Source organism: Molothrus ater, chromosome 2 (genome assembly GCF_012460135.2).
Source record: "Molothrus ater isolate BHLD 08-10-18 breed brown headed cowbird chromosome 2, BPBGC_Mater_1.1, whole genome shotgun sequence".
NCBI lineage: Eukaryota > Metazoa > Chordata > Aves > Passeriformes > Icteridae > Molothrus > Molothrus ater.
In genome coordinates, this window is record NC_050479.2 from 111,927,773 (window position 1) to 111,950,873 (window position 23,101).

Sequence of the window (23,101 nt, forward strand, 5' to 3'; positions counted from 1 at the left end):
TAGTAATGGATCATCTCAGTTTTACAATAGGCTTTATTTATTTTCAAGGCTTTTCCCCGTGAAGCTCAATGTATAAATATATGTGTATATATATATATTTTATTATTATTCCTTTCATTCCATCATATAAGTTCATGTAAGAACTTGTATCTCTAAGTAAAAGAATATTTTTTGAATGGTAAATTTTAAAGCAGACATTTGAGTATGTTTGTTTCTGAATATGATGTGGTTTTTGAAAATTAATTTCTAAATAATTCTTGTCATTTTTTCACTCCCATTAAACTTTGTTTTTCCCATGCACATAAATGAATCATTGTTGCTGATGCAAATGGAATATTAGGCAGTTCCGCTTTAATGGGTGAAAGGAAACAGTTAATGTTATATACCATGTTAAGATTTTCTTTGCTTTGCCAGCTGTGTTCAGTCTTTATAACACTTCAGGTTGGTCCGGTGTCCACTGCTTCTTTCTCCTGAATGCCTTTGGAAATGTTCCTGAGGGTGTGTGAAAGGCTGGCACAGCACTGCCCGGCGACACCTCAGCCCTGCTAGCAGAGGAGCAGCATGGAATGTATTCACTCCTGAGAGTTTGATTTCAATCATGCACCTGCTGCTTTCGATCCTTCCTTCTGGGGAGTTTGTTTTTAGATAATGTTGGCAGAAGTTGTAGCCCAGGGCCTTGATTTAAAACCCAAGGAAGATCTAAAGGAAGAAAAAAAAGTGAAGGCATTAAGGCTTGGGGTTTTTTTAGCCCACTTCATTTGTTTATTCTTTTAAGTTTGAAGCAGAAATTGCACGAGCACATATAAACCAAGCAGCCTTTTTATTCGACGCAGAATGAATCGGTAGTTGAGTATCCCGCGGATACGAGCCTGTTTTGCTGGTAGCAGTTTTGTGCTTCAGATGGATGTCATACCATTTGCAATGGAAATAGCTGCATTGTTCTTGATGCTTTACATGCAGAAGGCCCACAGATTGAACAAGAAATAGTCAGCTGGTGAAATAATGGATACTATCCTTTGCTTGAACCTGAGCACTACCAGAAAGTTGTTTCTTCTTCCAACTTGCTGCTTTTTTCAATAGCAATGTTTGAGGTCTTTGTTAAGGATGGATCTTTACAATAAAATATTCTTCATTTAGACAGGCTTTTGGTAGTTAAGTAAACTTTCTGTATGACTAGTAGTATAAAACCTGTTCTAGAAGGATGTATTTTGCAGCATAGCCTTGCAGAAAAATGTGTCCTGGCTTGCTTTTTGGAAAGAGGTCTGTACAGTTATAACTTTGTGTGACTGAGCAAACTTGCTCATCATGTACGAAGGCTTCTTGTGTGAGCTTCCTCATGGGACAGAACAGTGACTGCCCTGCTTGAGTTCTGTGCACAGGACAGCTGTGTCTCCACTCTGGGTTTAGTTTGTTTTGCTTATTCTACCATTAGTAGCCTGCACCTTGGCTCTAATATTTCGATTCCTGCTACAAACTAGCAACAGGAGGGCCTCTCTTGTTTTTCTAGCATGAATTTTCTGAAGTGGTTCAGCAAATGGATTCCATGTTTCTGAGAGACAACTTTCTCAACCTGTGCTCTTCCCTTTTGTGGTCAGTTGTATCTTGAGTTCAAGCTATTCTTCTGCTCTGGGCTTAAAAATTACATCCTACGTCCAGTAGCGTCATGAGTTAGCCTGGTTTCCACACCCAAATGTATTTGACTTGTAAGAACTCTTAGCTCATTTTCCTGTTGGATAAGGACTCTTCATATTTATGTCCAAAGCAAAGGACTCCCATTTGGTGTTCTCTAAAGTGAAATTTCAGTAGCCATCTGTGTGTAAAGGAATGAAGTAACACTGCTTATCAAATGCATGTTGCCTATAATCACTCTAAACAAATGTGCTGTTGCCACAACAATAAACTCAATTTAAGATCTATACAAAGTCTAGATAGAAACATAGATCTCTCAGCAAAGAGGGCCAAGTCAAAAGCAGACATTTCTGTATAGTCAGTGGAACCCATGTTATGTTTCTAGAGTGTGAATCATGCTATCCAGATGTGGAAAATGACAAAATAAGGAGCCTGGAAGCAATAGGTTCTGTGCATGCAACCTTAGCGGAACTCTTGTTTTTTAAGACTCTGAATTTGTAGCTTGAATGTGCTAAGCAGAGGTTGTAAAAAATGGGGCAAAACTTGTTGAAGTGTGGGCCAACAGCACTCAGCTGCAAAGTTCCTCCTCATTCCCTCCCCCTTTCAAGAAGCAGTTTAATACATCTACCTTTATACTAAGGGTAACACTGATAGTCCAGACCTCTTTTACATGTGGCTGAACATTTGAAAGGTTTAAGAATAGGCATAGGAACTTTCTGAGAAGAGTTGAGGCTCTGGAGAGGTTGTACTGGCCTGTCAGGGGAAGTTTTGTGGTTGTTAAGAGTCCTCTGGATTTTCAAGGCTCTATTGGGTTCAACTGCCACAGTTGTTCATGTGGAAAATTATATTAGTTTTAAAAATATTGATCACAGAATCATTGAATGGTTTGGTTTGGGAGGGACCTTAAAGATTATCCAGTTTCAACCCTCCATCCAACCCCCCTGCCATGGGCAGGGATACTTTGCTCTAGATCAGGTTGCTCAGAACCCCATCCAAACTGGCCTTAAAAACTTTGTGGATGGGGCATCCACCACATCTCTGGGCAACCTGTTCCAGTGTCTCACCACCCTCACAGTAAGAATTTCTTACGAATATCCAGTCCAAACTTGCCCTCTTTCAGTTTAAAGCCATTCTCCTGTGTCACTACACGCCCTTCTAAAAATTCCCTCTCCAGCTCTCTTGCAGGCTTCTTTAGGTACTGGGGGGCTGATGTAAAGCCTTCATGGAGTCTTCTCCAGGCTCCACAACCCCAGCTGAACCTTTCCCCATGGCTGAGGTGCTGCAGCCCTCAGATCATCTTGGTGGCCTCTGAACTCACTCCAATAGGTCCCTGTCTTTCCTGTGCACTGGTAGTAGCAGGTGATGGCACATGGCAGTAGTCCATCTTCTCATTTCCAGCTTTCATGGACTGCCAAGCATTCTGGGCATTCTTGGAACTGTCTGGGGGAAAGATGCAGCACAGTTAATGCTGCTCCTGTGTTCTTCTTCAGCCTATTGGTATTTTGGAAATCACTGCTTTGATGAAAGTACATGACAGAGGTAACCTTTTAAGCACCTAGCGAGAGAATATCCTGGAGTAAAGGGTTCATTTTAAGCTCATTGAACTTGCTTTTAGCTCATTATGGGAATGGAAGAGTGTGCTCAAGGATTTGTTTACACTTCATTTTATGAGCTGTTCTGTCTTGAGATTCTTTTTGTAATTTTGGTTTGTGATAATGTGGCACACTGGGGTCGGTGGCAAGGAATGAGGAGGTAATAAGCTGGAAAGCTGATGCTGTACACAGAACATCTGTATAGATTCCTATATAAGGAAACTATATTCTCTGTCTGCCATCTGGAGAGGCCCTCTGCATTGCACTGTATTCAGCTGACAGGCTTTGAAACCAGGAACAGACTTTTCAATACATTCATCCAGAGGGAGAAAGAAAAGGAATTATTTTATATTTGTATGGTTTTGCCTGAATATATAGGAAATATAAAATAACTTAATGTCAGTGACATTCCAGTAAAATAGAAATGCAGTATTAGGAAAATGGCATCCATTTAATTATAATGACTGAATTTCCTTTCTTTTGTTGGGGTGGGGCAGGGGGAGCAAACACAAGAATAATGTAGGCCATGATAGTCAGACTTAATGTTTTTGAATCTTGTTGTAATCATTGCTCCTTCTTCCCCCCCTCCTTTTTTTTCTTCTATGACTTTCATTGTATTGAAAATTAAGTTCCTACCTATCACTGCCCTCCAGCACGCTGTCTTTTATTCCCTTAATACCATGTTTTCACATATGGGAATAATGTCATAGAAAATTTTGAAATAATATTTATCTGGAAGATTCAGTATTGTGTTCTGATTTTGGTTGTTCTTTTTTGTGTTATAAATCTGAATTAGGGTAAAGTACATAGCAAATTTCTACTGTTTTGTACTTCCCTTGAACAAAAAGGTATGAACAGATTTGGAGATTTTTTGCTGTATTGTTTTATCTTTCTTTCTGTTTTAATGCAGACTCAAGAATGAACAATCCGTCAGAAACCAGTAAACCATCGATGGAGAGTGGGGACGGGAACACAGGTAGGAAATGATCAATTGGTGCAGATATATTCTGGTGGAATTGAATGGATATTAAAAGCAAAATTTCTTTACCTATTTAGTGGGATTTTAAAAACCCACAAAGCCAAACAAATAAAAAGCTACACCTTTGATTTCAGATTCCTGGGAATACTTTTGTCATTAACCCTACTGCATTCAGGGCATTATCCATACCTACTTTATTGGATCAGCATTTACACTTTTTATATAAAATTTCCCTTCCCCATTTTTTTAATCTGTAATGTTTCTGATACTACCAAAGCTCTGGTGGCACTAGCTCTCCATAAATAGAGTCATTTTTTCCTGGCAGAGCATACCTTTGGCACTTCTAACTTCATCGTTTATTTTTGGGTTGAAATTTTCCCTGGCAGATGTGGGCCACTGCCTGATCCTGTTTCCATTTTAGATTTCATTCAAGCTGTCACAACAGTTCTCAAGAACAAGTCAAATGGAGAAAGCATAATATATCAATTTTTTTTTTAAATTTTAGTCAGCTCTTCTGTAATTTCTTAGCGTGTTAGAACAGAACCTTGAAATTTGGTGGGGAAGAACAGATTTTGTGTCAGGGCCACTCTTAAGATGTGACCAAATTCTAAGCCATTGAAGAAGCTCATTGAGCCACTATAACTTAACCATGCTAGCTCAAGCTTTAATTCCTTTCTGGAGGTAATATAATGCTCATTCTGAGTGTAAGAGAAATGACAGTTCTGAATGGAAAGTAAGTAGTTTAACCTAGCTCAGAATCTTTTCTCAGCTCAGAATAGCGTTTGGGAAGAGAAAATTCTGATGAGAGGGAACTTGTTGCTTTGAGAGAAGTCTGGTTACCTTGTATGAGGAAAACAAGTTTTCTTCTTCATGGTTTGATAATAAGAGTTTTATTTTAAACTCTGGAGTTGTGATGAAGTTAACATTATTTAATTTTCTTTTCCTGAGAGGTTGGATTATTTCTGCCAATATATGGGTTCAGTGAAAAGGAATTCTGCCTGCTTATTACTGTGTGTTTTGTTGCTGGCATCTCAGATTTCATAATTGTCATTGTATTTTAATGGGAGTGGTATCAATTTTTTTCTGCACAAAAGTGTTTTATTATGTATTTAAGGGTATAAGTTTATATAAAATATTATTTCAAAAACATAAGGGCCGTAAATATTTCATGGTCATAAAGAGCATCAAGGGAACAATGGTTTTAAATATCCCTGTGGACTCCTTATAGCTGGAGGTTGTGTGTAAAATTCTGAAAAAATTCAGATTTCCTCCCCTGTGTGGCCACAGTTCCCTGCATGTGCTTTCTCCAGAGCGCATTCCCAACACACTTCTTTTAGTGCAACTTTAGCAGTTTCACCTCAAGTGAGCTGGTAAGGAGGAGGATTTGTTTTATTCAAAGGTAATCAGTCAATTATCACAGGAGCATTGCATTTGCTTCAGCAGAACTCTGCTCTCTTAGGCAAATATTTCATCAGTGTGAAGGTGGGGGTCATGACATAAAATGGATGGATTGCAAAGCTGCATGTGTAAGTCCTTTCATGTTAAAAGGGGATACAATGACTATATTTTTTTTATACTCTAACATTATGTTAAAATTTTAACATTATGTTAAAAATAGTTATTAAAAAGTTTGACTCTGACTGGTGTTTAAAACTTTTGGAATTTTGCTTCTTTGGTTTAAATGTTTCCAGTCTTTCCTTCCAGTTTTGTATCCTGATTTTTAAATTACATGAGCTAAAGTAATCTAGAATTTTTGAGGACTCTCTGTTCTGCAGTCATTGCTTTGTTTTAAAACACAGTGCTCCTAAACCCCTGGAGATAGTGATTGATGGCATTTGTGATGTTCTTTGGGAGCTCAAGCATCAGTTGTATTAGTCAACTTGGCAGATGTTAGGCTCTGAAAGGAATACTCAAAGAATGTAATTTTAGGCTTCTGATCGGGGTACTTAGATTATGGTTCTGGGCTCAGTGCATACTTGAGTGAAAAGCAGTCAGCTTTCAGCTCGGATGCTGAGGAACTGGAAGTGCCATTGATTTTCTGTCAGTGCTTGTGCTCCCCAGATAATGCCTGATGATGATTTTTATAAACACTCGGAGTTCTTATTTTTGTAACTTTCTCTAACTGTCTGCTTTCCAGTGACATTTGTAAATCACTTGAGTCTGCTGTGTAAACACTAATAGTCTATCTTTTAAACTTCAGTGGATGCTTGTTTGGGTCATTCCTGTTTTAAACTGTAGTGAGATAATGCAACTTGAAAATGTTAAGAGAAATTACTGTGGAGCATGAATTTACATTTGGCAGAGCTGGTGTTCTCAGGAAAACAAAATGACAGTTACCACTGGTTAAAGATGACAACATCAGTAGTTCTCTGAACTATCAGCTAAGTTTCATGGAAGTTAACAAACTTGGGTTTTTTATTTTGAGCTCTGACTATTTAAGAAACATCATAAAGTCCCCTAATTATATTGGTCACAATACAGTGCCTGAAATATGCTATGACTTTAATTTTTTGTGCTAACTTGACTTCCCTTTTAAGCATCTGAAAAACGAACCCATCTTTCAGACCAATTAAAAACAACAACCAAAACATATGAGTACAGGAGCTGTTGGATGGCTGATTTCTTAAGAATATGTATTGACCAACTGGTCATCAGTATTGCACAGTTAGAGAAATCTTTTCCAGGCTTCAGTTGTGGGCAGACAGTCTACATAGTATCTGCTGGAGAAAGGAGAAGTAGGAAAAATATCTTACCTTACAGCAAAACCCTTTTGATCTCCTTTTTATAGGCAGCATAAAATTTTCCAAAACATCTCAACCTTTTTGTTTGTTTAATGCATCTTCTCTTGTAAGAGCTGTGTGAATGCAGAACTGTGAAAGCCAAGGTTATAATGGCTGTGGAAGCTGTTATGTACTATTATGACATTTGTTGACATAGCAGCAAAGTAATAATTATTGTAAGTGTAGTATTTGGAAGGATCTAAGGATACTTGTTTGCATTGCTTCATTTCCAAAGATTGATTTTTCCAGTTTCCATAAGAAGGAGGTCTGTAGGAGAGAGACCATAAACTATTCTTCAACTGCTAAAATCAGGCAATTATCAATGCTAAACTTGGTATTAGGAAATGTGGATAGGGAAACAACAATTTCTGAGTATTGGGGGTACCTCTGTCTTTCAGCAGAGGTGGGGGGAGAGAGGTGACCTGGGAAAACATGGTGCTGGTGCTGGGAGATGTCTCCCAGAGCTCAGTGCAGATACCCACTCCAGCTGGTTTTTAAATCATCCTTCTCCTTGGCTGCCTTCCCTTCCCGAGTTCTTTCTTGCATCTTATTCCACATCTCCCCTGATCTCTGGAGTTCCTCACTCTTATTCCTTTCTAATGCGGTTTACAAGCTCAGGCTGAAGTCTGATGATTATAATCTGGAATTTTGAGAGTAAGTTGTTCTCCTGAGTGCAGGTGCAATGTTACCTTGCCTGCTGTGCTTTGTCATGCCTTTGCCCTCTGCAGGTACAATTCCAAAATGCCATAAAATAATCCATTTAATTATCCAAAAGTTCAGTATCTACAGTTCTATTCCTTTCCCTGGAGTAGCACTGTCTTAGTCTTCATCCAAACCAACTCTGTGAAGTTGCTGAGCACATGGCTGAATTTATACCAGAATTTAAACGTACTTGGGTCACACTGGATCTCAACTGTAAGGGTGAAATTGCATCCCATAGCTGGCTGGGGGTGGAGCACCCAGACCAAAACAAACTTCTGGTGAACTACCAGAAGGGGCAGGACAGGGAGCTGTCCAAGATGGAGCTGGAACCAAGAAGAAAGGAGAGATGGAACATGGAGAGTTCCTACTCTTTTGGAGCTGTTTTTGGTGTTAGTGAGCTCTAGCAGTTATTGAAGTTGGGATGAAGATGGAAAATAGATTAATACCCTGGACTTTTGAAACTATGATACATGTGATTGTATCTGACATGTCTGTTAATCATCACAGGGTTTTGTATTTAACTCTTACCTTGAACAAAAGTGGCATTCTGGTCCTTTCTGTCCTTACAATATGCTGACCTGCTTCTGACAGCTCCATTTTCCAGCTCCTTATCAGATTTCTTGGGTTCCATGGCAGTGGTGCCACATCCTTCTGAGCACCTTAAAAACAAGGCTTCTCATATGCTGGACTCGCTTCATTTTCCTTGCTCCTCTTCAAAAGACATGGGCATCCTGTGAAAAATACAAGCAGCCAGGGTAGGATTCCTTCCAAAATTAAGGCTGCATCCAGAGGGGAAGAGACATTGTGCTTCCAGACACCAAAGAGAGTTTAAGATGCAAGTAGTAGAACAGAGAGTAAGCAGGTGTGATGTGGATTTTTTCACCCTGAGTTTGGTTTTGGGAGGCCTGGGGAGAGGGAGTTGATGTCTTTCAAGACTGAATTTAAAGAAAATGTTGTTTTCTCAATGCCTAAGTTGTTTGTTGGGAGCCATGAAGATTTTAAGCTCATTCTTGGAGCTTGCTTTGTTCTAAACTATCACCCAGGAGGCTTTTTTCAGATATCCATATTAAGAGTGAGCAGAACTGCTAACTGGAGCATTTCTTCTGCACGCTTGCACAGTAGTGCTCTTTTAACATGGTATCATGATTTTTGAGGCTCTTTTTGGAAGATAGTTAACTAGAACAGCTTCACCTATTTACCCAAGTTGAGGCCTGCAGCTGGTTCTCTCAGAAAATAGATAATTTTTTTAACCCCCACAAATTTCCTATTGGAATGAGGAGTATTTGCCCTCCAGTAGGTTTTCTTATCTGTATTTTTTTTTCACTCCCTGACCACTGAAAAGTAATTCAAAACCTTTGATTAAATGAGGAGTTGGTAGGTTGTTTCCTTTGACTTTTGGTAGCTATTTGTCAGGAATTATTTTTATATATTTAGCCAACTACTGTTTCATTCCCTTTGTATTTCTGCATGGAGAGAATTCTGAAGTTTACTGGAAAGAATGAAGATAGATGAGATTCTTCTGGTTCTTTCCAGCAGACCTCCTTATATACCATTCTTTGGAGAAAGGCAACCAAGTTGCATTCCTCAGGAGCAATTCAGACCAGTGAGAGTCCCTGTATTCGCTTTGAATTGGAATTTTAGACTAATTAAGCAAAATAATTTGATGCAGTTTAAAATTGTAATATTTTTAACACATCTGTGGGTCTTTGGCTGCAAGTATGTCTCTTAAGTTCGTAAACCTTGGCCCAAAGCATAGAATTGAAAACTTGGGAGTCAACCAAATCTTCCCACAAGAACCCCCACCAAAGATGCATCAAAGGGCCACCTTAGGTATACTTTACATGGATGGTAGAAAGTTTGATATTATGTAAGTGTTTAATAGAACAGTGGAGTGACTCAAAAGTCTTTGGAAATGTGACATGTGTAAGCTGTTTGCAGGTCAAAATATCAGTGTGAGTATTGGACAGTCTATTTTACTAATCACATTTTATGCCTGCTTGCTTTTGCAGATATTTGCAAGGAATAGCAACCACCTGTTGTTGCTCAACAACAGTGACTCTTTTGCTCAGTAGATAACCTGGGTTTTTATGGCAAAGAAAGTAGATGATGGAAGGAATTTTGAAGTGGGAGTTACTATGCACACCTGCCTGTGGGCACTGAACAAAATCTGATTGTCGTGATGAATAAACATGCAAGCCTAAAGCTGGTTTAGCTTCATTTCAGTCACGCAATTTTAAAGATTGCATCATCTGTTCTAGAAATTCCCTGCAGCTCAACACACTTGGAATCTCCCTTTCTGTGGGTAGTAACAAAAAAAAGAAACCAAAAAAACCACTTGTTTTTTTATTTTTCTTCTCACACCCAAATTATTTTGTGATAATTGGGAGGTTTTCATGTCTTCTGAGCAGTTTGGGAAAAGATTGCAAAAATGTAGGAAAATGACCAGGTTTTAGTTACGTGAGAGTAAGTGAAGAAGCAGAAGCAAGCCAAGGCCTCTTATCAAACTTTAACAAAAATGTAGAGGAGTAATTTCTGGAAAGAGTAAAACTGTGGCCCATAACTGCTGTATATAGATGGGACTTCTGTTTTCATCAAGTGTTATTTTACCTGTCCTTTAGGAGAGGTGGCTTTTATATGAGCCTTGCTGTTGGCACTTCCTGAATTTGAAGTTAGTCTTCAGCTATTGGATAAGGGGTGCATGGAGAATGGAAACAGAGTTTAATCATAGCAGCAAGCACCCACTTGGTTCTCAAACTGTGTAGAGAGTGATGGGATAGTAGTGTACATAGAAACACAGGTCACAGAATTCTTTAGGTTGCAGGAGACCTTTAAGATCATCAAGCTCAACTGTTGGGCCAAGTCCCCCTTTAAACTATGTCCTTAAGTGCTGCATCTGCACATCTTTTAAATATCTTCAGGGTACACAAATAGATGATGGAAGCTAAAGAAAATATGATGTTGATTTTGTTCAGCTGACAAATGCTCTATTACTGAAGCCTTGATTCTGCTTCCCCCCCTTCCACTAAAAAAAATGCAATTCTTGTTACTCTCAGAGTAACAGTTTTTATATTATACAGTTTTTTACTGTATAATGCTGAGAGAATAGCAGGAAAGTTGGGTATTGATTGTTATTCCACTTACTAAAAGCAGTAATTAATAGTTTTCAATATCTCTTCTCTCCAGGCACGCAAACAAACGGCCTGGACTTTCAAAAGCAGCCTGTGCCTGTCGGAGGAGCAATCTCTACAGCCCAGGCCCAGGCCTTCCTTGGGCACCTTCATCAGGTAAGAGAAGAGACATTTCAAACAGAGAAGACTCAGCTGCCCTGGTGTGTTCCATGTTCTCCCTTTCTGTGAATGATGGAGAGTCATTTATTGGAACATAAATCTGGGTACACAACCTGGTTAACGAGTGTGAATGGGAAAAAGTCCTAATTGTGGCATTCACTTCATTGCATTAGGGTGCAGAACATGTCAAAATAGGGTGAGACCTCTTTGGGAGAACTACAAAACACATTTTTGGCGACTTGAGAATGCCTAAATGTTGTGGTGTCGTTTTGAGTAGGTTTTTTGTTTGTTTGCTTTGTTATTGTTGTTTTAACCTTAATAGAGAGACCACATTAAAAGGCAAGAAAAAAATTAAGTTTTTTAGGAAAGGATTGTATTGGCCCAATGTCTGCCAAGGTTCCAAAACTGTCACTTGTCTAGCTAAAAGCACTCTTACAGATTAACTAGGAAGAAAGTTGGTTGTACTTACTAAGCATATATGGCTTGTGAGGTTTTCTTTTTTTACAAAAAAAGTTATTTCAGTGACCTGTTTGTCAGATGATATTCAGACTTCTAATACTATCCCTCTGTTCTGCTGCTGCTGTGTTTAGGGAATCAAAGCTGAACTTCAGATGCAGGCTGAAGCAAAATGGGGCATCCCTAGGTGAAGAGAAGTATAAGGGGCATTTTTTTGTAGTTTTTTTATCTGTTCGCACTTGATGTATGAAAACAAATGTCCTAATTTCTTTCCCTTCCTCTGCACCAAGTTAAACTTTAAAATACTGTACCTAATTGGATGACCTTGAATGTTTGAGGTCTGAGGTTGCACAGTTATTGTGGTATAATTGAAGTACTGAAGCTTTTATGCCCTCTTTTAAGAGCTCTGAACTGCCGTTTTATTGTATGGAACATTCCACACGTTTTGTCACATAATTGCAATTTTCCTAGCAGATTGGTTTATATGGACTAAGGGAGTGCCGCTGTTTGAATTTGCTGAACCAATAGGCTGTTGTAGGCTGCCTTTATGTGGAGAGAAGCTGACTAGTTTTTATGGCTTGCCAGTGTGTGTTTAACATGGAGACAGATACAGCTGTTCTGCAGAATTCTGTGTGTTTGTTTTAGTCTTCATTTTGCTCTATAGATTGACCCAGGAGAGTAATTGGGTTTTGCACGGTGCTTTATCCTGCTTTGAAAATTTATTTATTTAAACAGTTGTCAGGATCTTTATAACTTCATGTTTGATAAAGTGTGATTCATTTCTTGAAACTGGTTCAAAGGAAAATCTCAGGTATTCTTTTATTCACCTGCAGGTGTGTGGGAATCTATTGTCAATCTGTCCTCTGGTAGTGAGGCTGCTGTTAGTGGGGTGTTATTCAACCTTAACACACAGTGCTTTGCTCTAGACTAATGCAAAGTACTGGGCTGTAGGCAGCATTCAGCATTTCTAATTTGGAAATGTTGGCTGTGTGGTGAAAGGGATGTCCAAATTGCATTCACAGAGATTTTCAGAATGTGCTGGCTGTACCTGAGCAATCAATATGTATTTGTAGTCTTTTATGTGGTGTTTGTGTAATTTTAAAGTATTATTTTGAGTATATCATTTGGATGTCAGAGTGCTGTTATTTAGGCTATTCTCTGCTGTTAATCCATGGTAAAAGCACAGATTACATCGACTGTGTCAAACTGTATTTTGCTTCTGATGAGGAGGGGCTTTTCTGGGAGTGTTTGCTTTGATGTAGATCATGCTTAGTATGTCTAGTACCTTCATCTAAAGCAGTAGGAAATATTTCCAAGGTGACTCTTCCAAGGTTGCCTGTTCAAAATATTCAGTTATTAATTTCATGTACTGCAGTTTTTCCTGTGCCAGAAAATATGTGGACTTTTCTATGTGGGGACCATGTAGAGGTCCTCCATCTAGAGGCAAGAGTGCTACATTTTGCTTTGCTTTATTGTATCCTTGCATGTCACCTGGTTTTCAAATGAGCAGTGGTTTTCAAACATGTCCAGAGATGGAATTCTCTACAGGCTGTTACTCTGACCTTTGAAAGTGTTGGTAATTAATTACAGAACATTCCTTCTTTATAAGTAGGGGTGCTGGTAGAAATTAGGCAAGACTGATTCAAATGGGTTTCAGTAAATGAAAAGATAGCATTTTCTGTACATTTTCCTCATTAGAGATGAAAAAGCACTCCAAAAATCTCACTTTCTGAATCATCCATTTTTTCCTTGCTGCTCATCCACAAGACCACCTTTGGGCCTGGTAATAACAAACATCAAATTCAAGTTTTAAGTATACCTGAATCAATACAGCCTTTGTAAAGTGTCTCCGGTGCTCTGTGTTGAGATCTTCTTTTCAGTGGCTGAGGGCTGCAAATAATTGAATGGGTTAATTTGAGGCAGTGTGGTTATGCTCTGGGTTCTGTGCTGTGCATGTGCTTGCTCATATCAGAAAGCTGGTGAGTGCAGTGGTGGGGTCAGACCCGTTCTGAAATGGGAGTAGGATGACGATGAGTGGAGCTTGATACCCTGCCATGGAGCCTGGATTTTTCCAGCAGGAATAGGACTAGTTGGCATGTCCAGTTCAATATGCTCTGTTTCAACTCCATCCATAATATCTACATCCTTAGGCAGGGATACCTTCAGTAAGAGGTAGATAAACAGCATAGTGAAAGAGTCTTACACATCTGTTTCAGCCTGGAGTACAGCCCCAATTCCACTGATTCAAGTGTTAGAGGGGCATGCTCTGTTCTTGGGGGAGTTTTTTTGGAATGTGGGTGGGGAGATTGTTCTTTTTACATTATTAGTTTTCTGTGGATTCTACATTATTTCATTTCCATTTTTGCACTGTTGTAGGTCCAGCTCGCTGGAACAAGTTTACAGGCTGCTGCTCAGTCCTTAAATGTACAGGTAAAGACAGTTACCTTCTGCTGCTCATCCTTCTCTCATCCCAAACAGCATCAGTAGAGATAGTTCTTAACCTATGATACATCAGTTTTTTCAGTCTGACTGGTTTGGCAAGTGATAGGTATGAAGGAATAACACTTCTACAACTGTAAATCAGGTTAAGGATTTGTAAGCATTCAGGCTCTGGAGTTGTTTAAAACGTGGACTGACCGTAAGTTAATGCTGAATTTTAGTCAGGTGTGGTATCATGCAAACCTTAAAACTCCAGGAATATTTCATGTTCTTCTGTTTATTAACTTGCTTTAAACCTGTAGTGAGTATTACTTAGCAATTTGTCCTTACTTCTGGTAACTGTATATAGGAATATAAGGTAGCATTAACTATATAATATGGCTAGTTCAGACTGCTTGTGTAAATAACACACAGCGATTTCAAAGTCAGAGTAATTGTTGTTTAATAATGTACATGAGACAGCAAAGCTTTCAAACTTTCCTATGATGCTGAACACTTCAGTTTATCTGTTAACATTCTACTTCCACTCTGTACTATATTAAGGGGCAAGGGATGCAGTTTTATTGAAAACTGGTTTCAGTATTGCATGTTATTAAAGAATGTAGGTAGTGCATTACATGAAACGCAATAGAATGTGGACCCACTTATACATAATAACAATTTGGAAAGAAGAGGAGGTATAGTGACCTTCCTTTCTAAGAGGAAGGAGGCAGAAAATTGCCTTGGTTGCCATGGTAAACTTCCATCCCTGAGAGAGATGTTGGCAAACAGGCTGTATCTCCAGTGCAGAATGTTTACAGTCCTGTGCTGTAATTATCGCTCAATGACTGGCAGAATTAATCAGAGCCTTTATGTTAATTAGCCTGCTCTGCAGTCCCCAAAACAGGTGGTGGAAAATATGCAAATCTATGCAGAATTGTAATGTTCTGCATAACCAGTTTTAATTATCATAAAACTCTCTCCCCCTCTTCATGCACTTGCATTTCCTCCCTCATGTCTTCACATTTTCTTTTTTTTAAAAAAACAAACAACCAAACCACAAAAATAAATCAAAATAAACTTGAATCTTTTAAAATAAAGCATTCAATTAAATAAATGCACTGAGTATTTAAAAGCACTGTATATATTCTATATCTTGCTGTAGGTAGAGAAACCTGTGAGGATTTTTCAAAAAGGTTCTGTATAAGCAAACAGTATGATGACTTAGAGGCACAGGATGGAGATAGAGAAAATGGAAACACAATCTCCTTTCCCTTGTTCCATTGTTCAGGATTTTAGGCAATGAATAATTTTAACAACCTTCTCTTTCTTCATGGTGAAAGGTAGCGTCAGCTTCAGTTGCACGGTGTAAAATGAAGTGAGACCTGAAAATAATGTCAGAGAGTTACAGGAGACCAGAGAGTCTCTTTGTTTTGTTTAAGCTGCATTACCTACAGACGTGTTTCAGCAATCATAGCTGAGATGGTGGGCACACAGAGCCATTGCTTAAACACACTCTTAAAATAAACCCAAGGGCTTTTCGTATGCAGATGAAAGATTTTTATTGTGCAGTGTTGAGATAGCAGCGTCATACATTAACATCTGTTTTACACTATAAAGAGTTGTATTTTTTTTTGACTAGTCTAAATCTAATGAAGAATCTGGGGACTCTCAGCAGCCAAGCCAGCCTTCCCAGCAGCCTTCAGTGCAGGCGGCCATACCCCAGACCCAGCTCATGCTGGCCGGAGGACAGATCACCGGGGTAAGAGTTACCCAGGGATGCTGCAGTCCCACACAGGTATCATTGAGGGGCATTGCAACTGCCTTTAATGTAGTATGAACTTCAGTGGAAGGGGGAACAGGAAATATTTGGCTAGAAAAATAAGCAGACTGTAATATTTGGGGTTTGTCGCTCAGTATTTGCTTCCGAACATCAACAACAAAGAATTCTTTCTCTCTGTTCTCAGTATCCCTTTTGACCCTGCAATGAAATTAAAACCTGTTGTTTTACAACAGTTACAAATAAGACAGTCACTGATGTCATAAAGAGAATTTTTTTTTCAAGATTAAAACAAGGCATGGGAGAACAAAACTGAATCTTATAGCTGGGTGAAGAACAAAAATTATGGGAATTGTTAATTTTTCCTCTTCTCAAAAGCATTTCTTTTTAAGTAACTCTATTAACTCTATTTCTTAAGCCTGTGGAACCCTTTTGTTCTAACCTAGTGATTTTGAGGGGTTTTTAATTGCAACACTTTGGGTATATATATGGGATAATTGTTGTTTTAGACTTTCTGATGTTTCTGAATTGTTGTAATGGCTTTCAGTCATTTCAAAAAAGAGCAAGTTTTGTGAATGGGCTGGTTAAAGAATTTGCTTCCCCATAATCAGCTTTGCAGTATAAGAGTTTGTGTGTTAATAAGCTTAGGGCAGTCGCTCCAACAATATGTTTATGATTTCAAGTGTTAGGTTAGATCATCCCTACACTTGCATGAAATGACTTCTTAATCTCAGGCTCAATTGTTAAATCTTCTCCTATGTTACTATGTAAATACACATCCTATTTAGTTTTCAGTTTAGCATTGAAAGTTTTAAAAGTGAGACTGGTACGATGTGTTGTTAAAACCTGGCATATTTTATTATTTTTTGTATTCTCAGAAAATACTGGTTTGTTTTAATTCATGATTGTCTGCTGTAGTGAAACATTCAAAACTCCAGGCCTATGCAGATATGGGTTGTAGTAAATATGGACATCAAGATTCATTTACATGTAAAGGAGAGACTGCTGCCACCTGTTCCACAGAGATAATGTGTGCTTGGGAAAGGGAAGGGATGTAAAGTTGCCAACTCTATTCTATTAAAAAAAAAAAGGCAGATGGGGAGACTTGGAGAGAAACAAATGGAGCTCATGTTCTTTACTTATATCTTAGGGCATAATGGAAATGATGGAATATGGCAGGGATTCATGCTAATGTGAAGCAGCTGGGGCGTTATCAGTTTGTTCAGTAGCCATAGCCAGCATTCCTGCTTCACATTCATCTGGCTAATCACTTGCTGTTCTGCTGGGTGTAAATTTCCTTTCAAATCCTGGCAATACCGATTCTTTTCTTTTGCTTGCTACTTAATTGCTTTTTCCCTGAAACTCCTGGTAGAGTTGTGATGAAAACTTTGGAGCAGAGTTAGGTTCTGTAGGTTCCAGTAAGTGCAGATGGTGGTGGTGGTGGTGCAGTTTGGTTTGTGTCCGGCCTGTGGTAGGTTGGTTCCCACACTGTATCGAGTAGCCAGCTGTCCTTCCTTAAGGCCAGAGCCCTTGGCCAGTTAGTGGAATAGCCCTAGGATTGCCTGGTTAACATAAGTAGTACTGAGCTATCTAATGACTTTGTAGCTGAAGTGGCTCTTCCCATTATTAATGGCTGTGTTTTCTAATTGTTTATAGCTCACGTTGACGCCAGCCCAGCAACAGTTATTGCTCCAACAGGCGCAGGCCCAGTTGCTGGCGGCTGCAGTGCAGCACTCAGCCAGCCAGCAGCACAGCGCTGCTGGTGCCACCATCTCGGCCTCTGCTGCGACGCCGATGACGCAGATCCCTCTATCTCAGCCAATACAGATTGCACAGGTGAGCCTTGAGGCTTGAGAGGGTGGAAAACAAAGGAGGTTTTTGACTGATTGCACCATTCGAATGAAATTTGTTGTTCCTCGTTCAGTGAGTTGCTAGAGTATTGTTAGTCTTTCCTTGTGCATCGTTGGATGGTGAGGTTGGAGTTTCATAGTCTTAGCGAGGAATGTGTGCCACCTGCTCCTCAGTTCCACTGGGCTTCTGAGTTTGTACCAGAATCTGAGTAGATGCTGTGTTTTCTGAATTTTCCTCCTTGTAGTTAGGGTGAGAAAGGAGAAAAAAGGGTATGGAAGGATGCCCACAGAAGGGGCACTTGTTGAGACCTGCATGGATGGGAAGTGACGCCTGTGTATCAAAAAGGATGTTTGTCAGACCCAAATGGTGCTTGTTAGAAGCAAAATGATAGAGCTGAAGAATGGCAGTTTGACTTTACTCGTTTGTGTGCTATTTTGGCTTGGTGTTTAATGCTGCAGGTTCCATGACCAAGAATGGGCACTCCTGTGTGTGTGGAGAAAAACTTGGAGAATGAGTCTGGTGTTGGGATCTGTCCAGTCTTATGGTCTAGTACTAAAGACTTGTCAATTCTGAAGAACTGCTCTCTGTGCATGTTCTGCTTACTAGAACCAGTAAGGACCCTCCTGGTCTTCCAGGACTGGCTTAATTCAGTGTGGAGATTGCAGTGGCACTAACTCTGTGCTTAGTGTATGTAGTGTGGAAAATCCTTGGACCTGTGGACAAGGATAATCAAATGTGCAGCTTAGACATCTTGAGTACTATGAGTAGGTGAATGTCTTGCTCATCCTGAGGTCCATCTTTCCATAGATTAAAGCTCTTGGTACATAATATCAGCTTTCTTAGTCTAGCTGTGCAAAGTGTGTGAGGTATATAATCTTCTAAGTTGCTGCTTCATAGAGTGACCAAGTTCTTTAAGACTGTCTGATGCTTTCTGTTCAGGCTACTTTCTCTTGCATTCAACAAGGATGAAGTGTCCAAACAGTGAACATAAGGTCTGATTAAGGACAAGAATGGAAATGTTGCAATTGTCTGTGAAGTCCGGTGGTGAAATGTTCAATCCTTTGCAGTGCTGGTCCACTAGCTGAATAACAGCAGCCTGGCTGTGCTATCAGGTTTTCATTAGCTGAAGTGACAAACTTTTGTGGCGTTGGTCTAGAAATTCTGACCTCTCTGGCTGTCCTTGGAGAGGCCAGAGTGGTGCCATCCTGTTTTTAAAAGGCGAGTGCTGATGTTGCTGTGTTGGTGAGATTCCTCCCACTGAAGCTCTTGTTGCACTGTGAGAAGTCACATCACCAAGTAATACCTTTTTTAGCCAAGGAATCCACTTCATTGGCATGATGTAGAGATGACTGAAGGATGTAGCGTTCAAGGAAACTTGGAATTCTCAAGATCATATCTCAATTTTGTTTCTTCCTACTTCCTACTATCTGTAGGCAATAATACAGACAGATTTCAAGAAGAGAATGGGCAATGTTCTTGTCAAGGAAGTTGTTGGTTATAGCTTTTGACATCTTTCATGCACCTGTCACAGAGTGCCCACTTGATGGGATGTGAGTATTTTAACATATATGTAAGCAATCCATAGGTGTGGATCCTCTTCCAGGTGTGCACCCTAAGATAGCAAGGTCTGCTTCTCTGAAGTATGGTGGCCTAAAATTTCCTATTAACAAAATCTGTACCTTGAACTGTCTGGCCTTAGGTTTGTCAAACAGGCCACCAAAGCAGTGGATACCAGTGTGATGCATGTGTGAGATGTTTCTAATCCTGCTCTCCTACCTCAGTGCAAAGCTCTGAAAATGTGTGAAGCATTTACAATTGTTAGTTTTGTACTGGCTTTTTCTCCAGAACTTAGAAAATCTTCAGAGAAGCGTTTGAGAGGAGTTGAAAATATCAGGCATGTGCTGTCAAATAAGAGTTTCTGAAGGCAACATTGTCTGATTTGTGCACAGAGTGAGCTAAAGGCTCTCTGAAAAATAGTGTGTGATCTTGTAGTTGCCATGTGCAGAACAAATTAAAGTTGTACTTGTTTTCTGACGTTTCTAATTACTTAAATGTTTGACTTTACAATTAATGTCTTTTAGGATAGGTTATTTTGATACATAAATGAGCTTGTTTGAATCTTGTTAACTGCTCCTTATGATGAAAGAGCAGGGCATAAATTGTGCAGGTGTTGGATATAATTTGAGGTACTTATGAAAAACATCTACCATCTAGGTTCATGGGTAGATAGCACCATGTCTTTTGATCCGTCTTGGCAAGGATTTGTAAGCAGTGCTCAGCTTTGTTTGTGTTGCTATTGTAAATATATAGCTGATTATACAAATAGCTGAATGTTTGTTTTAATTGATGGTTTTTGAATAATTGATTAACTAGCAGGTCTCTGCAGCAGGGGGATTACCATATTTATTTTAATTAACTAATTGCAAAAGCATGACTTCTTTAATGTGCGCTGCAGTTCACGTAAGGTATCTGCTGCAGCAGCCTGGTGAGGAGCTCGTGCTGCTCCTGGAATGACACTAAACAGTTGTGTTTCAACTTTCGGGTTTTTTTTATAAACTTCCTTGTTTTCAGGATCTATGCTCTGTATTTATATGAGGTAAATCTCAAAATGAGTCAGATGCTTAAGTTTGTGCTGAAGCTGTAATTGGAAATAATGGTATTGAATTTAGAAATTTAGATTTTTTTTTTAAAACAAAAAATCTTCTTCACAGCAAGACATAGCACTTGACAGATTATTCTGCTGAGGTAGGATTTGGATTGTTTTGATCTTTCTAAATTGCTAGGCAGCACCAGAAGACATGCATGTCTCCCTGAAAGTCTTTCCATCTCTTTCTATGTGCTTGTGCTAGCATACAGATTTTTAACACTGAGGAAAAAAAGATCAGTGTAGGAAAACAGTGTCAGGTTTGTTTGTGTGTTTGCTATTGGGAGATTTATTGTAATGGTATAATTAACTAAATAAAAAAACTTTCCCAAGGTGGAAATAAAGTTGAATTTCAAATGCATTTGAGAGGCTGGTAGGGCTATTTAGGAGTGATTAGCCTTGGAGGTATCGTTTTCATTTTGCATTGCAGAATTATATTTCTGTATTTAAACAAGACTTAGCCAACATACCATTTACCAAGGCAGATGCACAGAATAAGATTGCTTATATCAGTTCTCCCTGAGGCCTCAATTTAAAAACAGTTTTCTCATATTAAAGTGTAAGAGCCTGATGATAAGAGCTGTCATGTCTTGGCTGGGTAGCCAGTGTTATGAATACCATAGTCTTAAACAAAAAGCTCTCCTCCTTTGATCTTACAGATACACTGCCATTGTTTCTTTGTATTCTTTCTTGCATGTAACTCCATCTTCTGTGGGGGTGCTTCACATCATCTGAGATCTCCTTGGTCATCTGGGGTGATTTCATTTGTTTGCTTTTGATTGGGAGAGGTCCTTAACCTGTCTGTTTTTCCATTGATACTTTTTTCTTCCACAGTGTCTTCCCAACTCTTCCTTTTGTGTTTATGGTTTTTTTCTCTTATCTACCTGTATTTTCATCCTGCAGCCTCTCTTTATTTCCTTTTCTTCTGCCCAGTGTTCACAACCTGACTCAGCTTGCCCAGCTCTTCACATTTCTGTTTTCAACTCTGCATCCAGTCCATACATCCATTCCAGTATGAGCCCTCTCTGAGCTGGAGGGTCAGCACAATCTGCACCAGCTGAGCATTGAAAATCAGTGAATAAATGAATGGAGATCCATGTTGTGTTGAGCTCAAGAAGTAAGAGGTTTTGGTGGCAGTTCTGACCAATGTGATATTAGGATATGAAGTCATAAGAAACAGGGAGTTCCAGGATAGAACTGGAGTAATTATTGGTCTCTTTCAAGAAGGAATTTTGCCTTGATTTCTTTGGAATAGTTGCATTATTTCTGCAATTTTCTGAAAGCAAGCAATACTATTGACTTTAAAACCACTTTTTTGCTCATGGGCACTTTTAAAAATTGTAGCATTCTCTTATAAAATGGAAGTTTCCATTTCTTAAAGAGCATTGCGTGATCAATCCATCTGGTGTCTGTCTACCATATTATTACACTGCATGCTTTTGACTTAACAGGGCTAAGTAGCCCAAGTGATTGATGACCAGTGTCTGTGTAATGCAGGTTAAGTAGTCGTTTTCTTATAAAGCCTGTCTATGGTCTCATAAATCAGTGGACTCCCTATTTTTTTCCCTCCCTAGTCTTCCTTTCTGACATTCCCCACCCCTCATCTCCTGAAGGAAGATTGTTGCAACTTCCAAGTTACAGTTTTAACAGATTTAAAATAAGGTATTGTCACAGATAACAGCATTGTGTGAGAAGGAAGTTCTCTTTGTCAGTCTGTCTTGACTTCTCATCTCCAAATCCACTGCTGGCAGTGAATGGCCTGTCCCATCCTCTGGCTGAGCAGGTTGTGGGAGTGCTCAGTAACCTGCATCAGCCCAAGGAGCAGCTTTTGGAGCAGCTCTTTGTTCCTCTGGTTCACTTGAACTCAGGTGTTTTTGGGGCTGGGGGAAGATGAGCCGCTCCAAGCAGCCACACTGGGCGCTGCTGCAGCTGAACACGGTTTCTCTGCAAACAGGGACCTGAGTGGCTTCCCTGAAACAGAGCTTTGGGGGAGTCTTCTTGTCTGCTTGGTTTGGTTTGTGTAGTGGGAGGTTGCAAGTGTGGGAAGTATTTCATTCAGGCCTTTTTCCACCTGTTTGGTGAGTATTTTGAAATAGATTCTTCCTGGAAAGATGGAAAAATCCAATAAGTGTGTTTAGATCGTTTTCATGGATTACCACTGTTATGTTGGCTGACTTCACAGTGTGTTTTTTAAATTTCAGTTGCTTTTGTTATTATGTTGTTTGGAGATGAAAAGAAAAAGGCTGTTTAGGGGGAACGATTTTTAAGCAGTTCTCTATGTTTTCATTCTCCAGCTAAATGTCAAGTTGAAGAATTTTTCTTGAAAACTCAGTTTCTCAGAGATTAACATCTTAAATTGATACCTGTCATTTAATTATAGAAAATTAATAGTCCTGAATGGTTTAAATACATAAAAGTAGGGTTCTTCAATAATGCTGTGTTTTGGATTATTCCTTTTAACCTTTCATTATAGTCATATCTATTAAGCTTATTGTAATTTGTTTCAGAACAAATGAAATATATTTACTAATTGAGTTAGCTACTTTCTGAAATTTGAACTGAGCAACCAGAGTGCAAACAAGGAATCTGTAATATTTTGCTTCCTTGTTGTTGATTCAAATGGTAATTGCAGACTGTTGTTACAAAAAAAATAGCTCCCAGCTAACATGCGTGATTTGTAGCAGAGTTCCATCCTCAAAAAGTAAGTTTGAGAGATCTTTGTGTTGATAAGTTTAATGTATTTGAAAACTCCTGAATTTGTGGGAGAAGGAAGATTGATTTGTTTGTTTGTGTTTTGTTTTTAAAGCAGAACAGTTCTGGATATACTTTGCTGGGTTGTTTAGTAAATAACTTCGGTTTTATGAATGAAAGTGAAGGATATTTTAAAGGATATTCAGTAGCAGGACTTCTGCTGTGTTTGACATCTTTTTTCTCTAAAGGTTAGAGTATAGCTGGCTGATAGGAAATGTTATATTGGGAATTA

General features: G+C 39.1%; 1 protein-coding gene across 3 annotated transcripts in view; it reads left to right on the forward strand.

The window, feature by feature from the left end:
• The window catches only part of POU2F1 (POU class 2 homeobox 1), a 101,942-nt gene that overhangs the window by 55,511 nt on the left and 23,330 nt on the right, over positions 1-23,101 (forward strand). The window contains exons 2-6 of one of the 3 annotated variants that reach the window (XM_054514101.1): positions 4,132-4,197; positions 10,866-10,966; positions 13,802-13,855; positions 15,486-15,641; positions 17,280-17,459. In XM_054514101.1, the coding sequence (XP_054370076.1) occupies positions 4,132-4,197; positions 10,866-10,966; positions 13,802-13,855; positions 15,486-15,641; positions 17,280-17,459 (557 nt within the window). The remainder of the gene's footprint in view (positions 1-4,131; positions 4,198-10,865; positions 10,967-13,801; positions 13,856-15,485; positions 15,642-17,279; positions 17,460-23,101) is intronic. The other 2 variants (XM_036392753.2, XM_036392759.2) reach the window with 2 other exon arrangements.